This window comes from Gopherus evgoodei, chromosome 7, assembly GCF_007399415.2.
Source record: "Gopherus evgoodei ecotype Sinaloan lineage chromosome 7, rGopEvg1_v1.p, whole genome shotgun sequence".
Lineage (NCBI taxonomy): Eukaryota > Metazoa > Chordata > Testudines > Testudinidae > Gopherus > Gopherus evgoodei.
Genome location: NC_044328.1, coordinates 59,373,865 through 59,382,778, shown reverse-complemented (window position 1 = coordinate 59,382,778; position 8,914 = coordinate 59,373,865). Strand labels below are relative to the sequence as shown.

The following is an 8,914-nucleotide window of genomic DNA, read 5'->3' as shown; positions in this document are numbered from 1 at the left end:
ATCTCCATTCTAGTTTTATGTTGACTTACTGACAAGTCAGTGAAATCCAGGGTTATTAGATATTAATATTTACATAAGCTTAAATTGTCAGCAGTATACAATACCTACATTGTTTTCAAGTTTCACAGATGTTCTGGTTCAGTTCCTCGTTCGTGTTTTGCCAATGGGAAAATATTCATTCTTTGTATCTATCTTTATGCTCGTGGTTTCAAGACCAATAAAGCCATTTACTCTACCGTGAAATTATTCTTAAATAAACTATAACTCCTATTTACTGTAAATAAACACAGCTGAGAAACCAGAGTTTGTTACTTCATTCTGTAGTATATAAATAGACAGTAAAATTCAGTAAATTATCCCTGTGAATGCTTTTTCTAGCACACCAGGTACCGCAGAGTAAGTGACTGGATGATATCTTTGCTCTCTCTTTTAGTCCTGTTCTTTAATTATGAAGTTGTGCATAGTTGGTAAATGTACAATAGAAATTTCCTTAAAATCTTTGATTTTTGTGTATTAAAAGGTAGAACTCTGTTTATTTCTTCATCAGACAAGATTTAAGGTTACATTGTGTTATAATTTATGTATTTTAATTAGAAAAAAATATCAGTCATGATTTAATGTTCCTACTTTGTTCAGAGTACAACAAAATATGTCTTGTCTAATTTTTTATGCTATTCATTTAGGAAGTATATGCAATTTTACAGGTAAGTTGGGGAGTCTATTCCTACATTATCTTTGACTTGAAAGCATACAGCTGTATTACCAAGTTCAAGTCCTGGCATTCACTTCTATACCATCCCCAGTGCACTTGTGCAGGGCTGAAAAAAATTCACTTTCTTAAAAGCTGTTTTTACTAAAACTTTAAGGATTATGAATGCAGGCAACCTGATGGAACTTAACTGAAATTTGCTGCTTTTTCTGCTAGAAGTTGTGGGGTTTTTCAAGCAGGACAAATTCCAATAATTAGGGGTACTTCATTAAGATCTGAGAAAAGAATAGTTAAGTGTTTTCAGGAGCACCAAAGCTCTGATTTTAAAAAAATAATTAGTACAAATATTTTAGGAAATAGACATTTAGCATTCCTTTATATAGCCAATGTGTAATATTGCAACATTAAGAGCTTATTTTCACTCAAAATGTCTTTAGGGCAGTGGTGGGCAACCTGTGGCCCATCAGGGTAATCTGCGGGTGGGCCTCCAGACGGTTTGTTTACATTTGCATGGCTGCCCACAGTTCCTAGTGGCTACAGTTTACCGTTTCCAGCCAATGGGAGCTGTGGAAGTGGCACAGGCTGCAGGTTGCCCGTCACTGCTTTAGAATAATTCTTTTAATAATTTTTCACAGGCTAGGAATCAAACAATGCTGCTGCTTCCAATATTCAACACTTTTGTCTTGGTGTTAATTCTGGTGACAACTTCCAACTCAAATCCTGCTCAAGTTGTCCAAAAATGGGATCAGAATGCATGTACACTTGTTGTGTGTGGACCTGCTCAGAACGGACTACCAGGAAGTGATGGAAAAGATGGCGCTAATGGGGAAAAGGGAGATCCAGGTATAGAAATATTTACTTACTGTTAACCTGTTGGTCAGATTGGTGTTTAAAAAAAACTGATAAAAAAGAAAGCATAATTCAAATAATGTAGCTACATGGAACTTGAGCAAAAACATTTGTCAAGCATGAAAAATCTGGAGATCCTTAATATACCGCTAATTACTAAAACACTAGGATGAAACTAACAGTCAAATAAAAGCTAGGTTAGAAATTAAAATGGATGCTTTGAAATAGATAATATTCTCTAGAGCCTTTTACTTCCAGGCCACTAGTTTTGAATCTGATCCAGATTGACAGTGTCTGAAACTTGTTACCAGCCAATGCCTGTTCTGTGATCTATGTGAAATAACTTGCTTGTTACAGTGCATTTCTTGGTGGTTAAGAGAGACACACACGCATAATAAATAAGACTAATAGCACTTTTGACAGTGTCAGCAGATGGCCAACACCAAGGTGATATACATTCTGGCATTGTCAAGCCTCAAAATAAGTTGAATTGGCACTGAAGAAACAGGCCCTGGAAGAGTTGTTCAGGTCTCACTGCTGCAGATAGAGGCAAAGGATGAAGGGGCATTCAGCCTGCTCTCTAGAAATTACTATAAGAAGTTATTCTCTAATCACACTGTATTTAGTATTTATTTTTATTACAATATCACTTAGAATCCCTAACAGAGATCTGAAAATCATCTTGTTGGGCAATTTACATAAAACATAATAAGAGAAAAACTCTGCCCTGAAGAACTTACAAACTCAATAGATGAGACAAAGAAAGATGAGAGTAGTATGTCCATTTTGCAGATGGGCAATGGAGGCATAAGGGATTATGGACTAGGTTTTCAAAAGAGTATAGCTCCCATGTAAGCACCATATTTTCAAAACACTGCATTGAGTGCTGAGTTATTTTGAATATCCAGTTGCAAGGGTCACAATGAAAGAGTTTATATTCTTTTGAAAATCTGGTCCCAATTGTGGATTCTGAGCACCGGAAAATCTGGTTTCAAGGTCTATTGAAAGTATAGCTTTATCTGTACATACTCAGAAACATTTTAAGAATTCCAGTTGCACTCACATACTAATATTTCCATTAAGAAATGAATCCAAACCAAACTTCTGAAGACATTTCAGATGTTTGAATTTGATATTCTAATAATAGCAGTGGAGTCAAGCTATAAAGTTTGGACCTAGATCAGGATCTGAATTTTTCCCATAATTCATTATGGTCTTTTTTTTTATCTAATCGTCATCCATCTGTAGTTATGACAGCAATCACAAACTCTTATAACACCTACAAAGTGAATTGTTTACTTGCTTTATTTTTGTTTCTTCCTTTTCCCTGAATAAACACACTGGATTGCAAGGATTAAGAGGGATACCAGGTCTTCCAGGAAAGGATGGATCCCCTGGACCAAAAGGAGACAGAGGTGCAGAAGGACCAAAAGGAGACTGTGGAGGCACAGGTAAACAGTGCCCCCCTTTTGAGGGAGGGTAAAGAAGAAGTCTAACAGTACATACACAGAAGCTATTATGTTCCAGTTGGGCTTTGCTACTTCTGTCTGAGTGGGGAAGGAATACACAGAGGTGGGCACTGGGGAAACCAAACAGTCTGGTTTGCAATGGAAAGAAGCGAGTGAGGCTTGAAGGGTTAATCTGATGAACGCAAACGTCTAAGAGTAGCATTCTAAAGGAGACAGATACCACTGGGGCGGCATGCCACAGGGGGCGCTCTGTGGAGGACCACTGGAGCTGCGGGACTGGTGACTGGCAGAGCGCCCCTCACTGCGTGCCGCCGTGCTTGGGGCTGCGAAATAGCTAGAGTCACCCCTGGACACCACAGTGATGAGTACCTGATCACTGGGTTTGTGGGATGAAGGATATGCTGCTAAAAGACAAAGAAGTCCTACGAGGGTTCACCAGGAGCAGCTGTACAAATGATCTCAGTTCTTGTTCATGAAATTTTCCCGCATAGGCTGAGATTGGCAAACATCATGATAGTTCTACCTACTGCAAAGGTCAAATGGGCTTCTAGTGAATGCACATATTCTTCACAACTCTCCTCAGAATTTTGCTAATTAACTTTATTCTAATTTCCAAGGTTTTATTTTTCTAACTATGTTGTCTTCTGCTTCTAATTTTTAGCTTCTACAATTGAATGGAAAAGCTAGCATTACTGCAGGTTCAATTAAAAATTGCACTCAACGAGTAGTTTCCCTTTTATTTTCAGTGGACCCGTGGCCTCAACACCTCAGTTTTAAACTTCTTCTTGAGGAATCAAGAAATCAAAAACAGTATATTTGATGTTACACTTGTGATTCATTACTAGTTCTGGAGGTGAAGTCTCTGGCTTTTTTAAGCTTTTAGAAAACCTTGCATATTTTAATGTAAAACAATAAGAACAATGCTATTATTCTATTCTTCAGAATGTGAGCTTTTAAAAACTGAAATAAGTGATTTGCAAGAACAACTGAAGACCCTGAAAGCTACTGTCAGCAAAATCCAAAAAGGTAGGACAAGTGCTGTTCATTCCAGTCAGCGATAGATGGGCCCAAACGGACTAATTTGGATGCAGATCTAGATCCCCACTTCTTCAGAGTTAAAAAGGATTCATATCTGGTGTCTGATCTGGGCTTTTCCTATTTGCTCATACTTCAAACTTCTATGTACTTGTTGGATGTTTTAGTAAAGTAACACAATTCTACAATATGGGCAGTACTGGTCTAACCTTGTCACATGTATCATTAGCCCCGGCAGATCTCCACTTTGATGTAAATAGGAAAGTCCCCCCAAGAACAGCTGTGGGATCAAGTGCTAAAAAAAATCCCATCCAATATATACTTAAGATGAAATAGTGTGGCTTGCGTAGGGTCTACTTTATGTCTGAAATGTTATTTGATTTGTCCTGTGACCAAAAAGAATAGTGGGAGACAACCACTCTCTGACATCAACAGCACATGTGGCCTCATTCTGCCTCTTGATTTCCCATTTACTTCCTCTGGAACAGGAACAGACCCTTGAGTCTTACCTGTAAAGAGAGCTGCAAATGCTAATTGAGATAATGGAATGATGACAGAAATTCTCACTGTGTCATATCAAGGCCAATGGGCCTGGCCTCATAAGAAATACTGCAATAATGTTCCCAAACACTGCACTTTACAATAGTGACATGGCAATATTATAGGGTGCCAAAATAGTATTAAACTCTGGTATTGTGTACAATTCCAACTCTACTCTCTAGGACAATAAAAACTTCCTCAGCTCTGCCTTCATTGCTAACTAAAATAACAATAATAAAGTATAAATTTCAACCTAAGATTTTTCCCGGTTGTTTTAGGGTCTTCCTGAGACCTTTTGCCTCTGTCCATAGTTTTCTCTGCACCAGTAAAATATTCTTCCCCTTTCAAACTTCTGGGTTGGTGTGCAGCTGATCTGACAGAATGAATCAATAAAAATAACAGCCTCTTGCTCCAGGGTCCCAGAACCTGTTTCTCTAATCTAAAGAATAGTGCATGCGGAAAAAATGTAACTTAGATGTACTGTACTTCTGTGTTTTTTCTAGCTTGGATTTTCATAAATGGCAGTAGTGCCAGTGAAAAAACATTTGTAGCCAATGGCTCTGAAGGTGACTTTGAGACCTCAAAAGCCACGTGTTCCCAAGCTGGTGGCCTGATTGCTTCTCCAAGGAATTCTGCAGAGAACAGTGCCATACAACAAATAGTAGTTCGTCATAACAAAGCAGCATATATTGGAATAAACGATATACAAACAGAAGGTTCATTTAAGTATCTAAGTGGTGAAGCAATAGAATACTCAAACTGGGCTGCAAGAGAACCAAATAATCTTGGTGGAATTGAAGACTGTGTAGAAGTATATTCAGATGGCAGATGGAATGACATATCCTGTAATGAAAAACAATTAATAATCTGTGAATTTTAATCTCCCTGACCTTGTAGTTTTCATTAAAATCAGTTGTGCAAGTTGACTTGCAGCTTTAAAAATTATAAAAATAACTCTGGGTTTAGCAGGCCAATGCTCAAACCACTGAGCTATCCCTCCCTTGTTGATTTACATTAGCCTCGCATTTTGCATACTGTGCTCTATCAGTAATGTAGAGGTATAGATAGCCTGAATCTTTCTGAAATTTCTATTATGTAAATTAAATTGCAATAAAATCATCATGCAACTTCGAACTGTGACCTGAGCTGGTTAAAACAGGAGATACAACAAGTGCTGGGAGTAATCGATAAGCACACAGTTTCAGACTTGAACAAAAGTGACTATCATGAGGAACTGACCGAGAATACAGATCAGGGTTGTCTCTTGTGTAAAAATGATGACCATTCTGCTCCACATAGTTCCAGCAGAGAATGCCTTAGCTTTCTGAGTATATACTTGTCTTAAAGTGAAGTGTAAGAATGAAAATGCTGGAATTCCATTAATTTCTGTTTAAAGCCATTTACAGATCTACAATGTGCTTATTTACAGCCTTGTTCTCAGGTTATTAAAATGGGGGGAATTCTAGAAGCGGGTAGGTCATGTCCCTTGATAGCCTACTGGAGTTTGGGCACATTGTGGATTTTAAGTGCCATTATTCAGCACTCACAAGTGCCACGGCTCTTTACAGACAGACAAAATCCCTGCCCCAAAGATTCTACAGTCTAAACAGAGACAAGACAGAGAAGACAAAATTGGAGAAGATAAGGGAAATGGGAGAGGGGACAAAGGCCAATAATACAAGATAACACACTGCTTGGTGGTTTGACACACTTTTGGTGGATTAATGCTTGTTTTATGTGTTAATTCACTTTTGCTTAGTGTCAAGAGAAAACTGCGCAGTTCATAGGGACCCTGGTATGAAAATATCATTGATAATAGAGGGATCAGAAAGAATTTCTAGAAATATGCTTGGCTGCCCTAGCATGAATGGTGCTTGAAATAAAGAGACTCCAGGCCACTTACCCAGAATTTCCAGAGGGAAATCTATCCTGTCTAAAGCAGCTGTCAAAGATTCCTTGAAGCCTTACTTTGCTGGTGTTTGGTGAAGCACCTCATCTACATGTTTGTCCTGCTCTGAGATGTGATGAACTTGTTTCAAGATCTTAATGGATTCAACTATGTAACTGTTGCTACTATGGGCCCATGAAGTGAGGATCTTTGCATCCTCATTTAAGTGATGTCATCTCATTTATTCAATAGTAACTTTATTAAACAAAAAACAGTCCTAGATGCACATTTTCTTACCTAGCTTAACCTTTCTATCCATAGCTCAGGCAGGTCCACCTGATTCCCCATCTCTAAGTTGGGAGAAACAGCCTGCATGGCTCTTTTCATTGCCACGCTGAATAGCATCGCTGGCCACTCATTTACCTCCTTCTTTTTCCTTCCGACTAGTCATGATAAGGATTTGGACATTAGGCTGAGCCTTAAAAAGGGTAAAACATCATAGCCTGGCTCATGCCAGATAGATCGCTTCTGCCCCCATTTGATGGTCCAGGCATTGTTACCTTAATTCCTTTCAAGGTGTGTATCTTGCCTTTCCTGCTGGTTCTTTAACAGTCCCTTTTGATTTACCTATGCACTCAGTCAAGAATCAATACAAAACTGAACAGGGAAACCAAGTCATGCACACTAGTAATAAAAAATACTAGGCATTTTCCATTTAAAAACCAAGCACAAAGACATAAGCTCTACACACCCTAAAAATTACTTACCTTAGCAATACAGTCAAGTTCGCACACAGTTAAGTCAATTAATTTCGCCAGCCTTAAATCAAAGAAGCAATATGTGCCCTATCCCACTGTTGTTGACAGACTCAAAAAGGTAACAAAAGGCAATGGGATGACCCAGAAAGTCACAGAGACTAAGCTCATTGATCTGAATGACCATCACCAGTCTGTTTGCTGTGTTTTTCAAAACTAATACCATTTAGAAACATTAATAAATGAACACAAAATAAGCTGTCCCTTACAGAAACACGATATCGACCATAATATGAGAAAAAGAAATCAGAAGTTGTTTTCCTTGTTGATATCAGTGAGAACATTTTTTTTCTGCAAAGCTCTGGAGCCAAGAAATTTAACTTGACTTTAGGACTGGATTATAGAGAGAGAATCTAATATCTACTTGGAGACACGTAACTGCTGCCCCACATTATTATATGCAGCGTAGTTGTAGCTGTGTCAGTTCTGGGATATTAGAGAAACATCTTGGCGCTCTCACCAACAGAAGTTGATGCAATAAAAAATATTTCCTCACCCACCTTGTCTCTCTAATATTCCCACATTACTCAGAAATCTAAGAGCGAATTGAATCTTTGCAAATTTAGATGACATTGTATGATGGCTTCCCAGTAAAAACTAACTCTGACGTCTGATTGAAGATCATTTTAACCTTGGCAAAATAGCTTTCTCCCATCTACTGTCACTAAAATTGTTTTTAGCACCAGTTCAGGGAACCGACTGCTAAAAATGGTTGTCGCCAGCAAGTCAGTTTCCTAGGTAACCCAAAACGCAGCCATGAGAATTTGAAATGGAAACTGAAAAGAAAAAGACAGATACTTCCGCCCTTACTTACTTGTGGAAAAAGGTATTACACAGAGGGAGCAGGTATGGAAGACTCTAGTCCTAAATAAAGTGAAAATGACCAGCCTATTTTCATTGTCTAAATAAGTGAAGTGCAAAATGGGGGAAAAAAGGACATTCAATTTTAGTTTTTAATTTGGTAATTTATGGAGATAATTTTTTTTCACACGTAAGATTTTTTTGTTAACCTTATCTATTTAATTTCGATATGCAATTCCATCTTCTGCAATGCCACCAGCATTTTCTTTGTAGGCAGATGGAGTTCCAACAGACTGTTTTTATTTACTTTTATTCAAAACTACCATTGGTGCTTTGTCAACCAAACTTACCAGGTCTCATTCATTTGTAGAAAGACTCCCTCATTCAGGACTCTCTTTAAAATGGAATTAAAACCTTGTGCTGAAGGGTTTTGCAGTGTGTTTTAGTTTGATTTCAGTCATTCCAGTTATCAAGGTAGACTGCGTAGACTGTCAGTCCTTCATCAGTTAAGACTGAGCCGATCACAATACATCTTCCAATCTTCTCTCACCCTGGCCATCCTTCTCCATGTTTGTCCATATCTCCTTATTAGAAAATCATCCCACCTTTTTGGAGGCTGACCTCGTTGCTGTTTCAGTTCTTGCGGATACCAGTCAGATATAGCTGCAGTCCATCTGTTGTCACTGAGTCAGGCCACATGTCCTGCCCATCGCATTTTTCTGAGCCTGCTTTCAACAATAACATCTCGACTCCAGACTGCTGCCTAACTATTTCATTGGGGGTGTGATCATGGAGCAAAATGCCCTGA

The 8,914-nt window shown here is 38.4% G+C and overlaps 1 protein-coding gene across 1 annotated transcript; it reads left to right on the top strand.

The window, feature by feature from the left end:
* The first annotated feature begins 367 nt into the window (after nt 1–367).
* On the top strand, nt 368–5,607 carry LOC115655440 (pulmonary surfactant-associated protein D-like). The gene is made up of 5 exons (XM_030570889.1): nt 368–396; nt 1,345–1,552; nt 2,911–3,009; nt 3,970–4,053; nt 5,106–5,607. The coding sequence occupies exons 2-5, from the start codon at nt 1,360–1,362 to the stop codon at nt 5,480–5,482; spliced, it is 753 nt and encodes a 250-aa protein (XP_030426749.1). The 5' UTR covers nt 368–396; nt 1,345–1,359; the 3' UTR covers nt 5,483–5,607.
* Nucleotides 5,608–8,914: the final 3,307 nt, after the last annotated feature.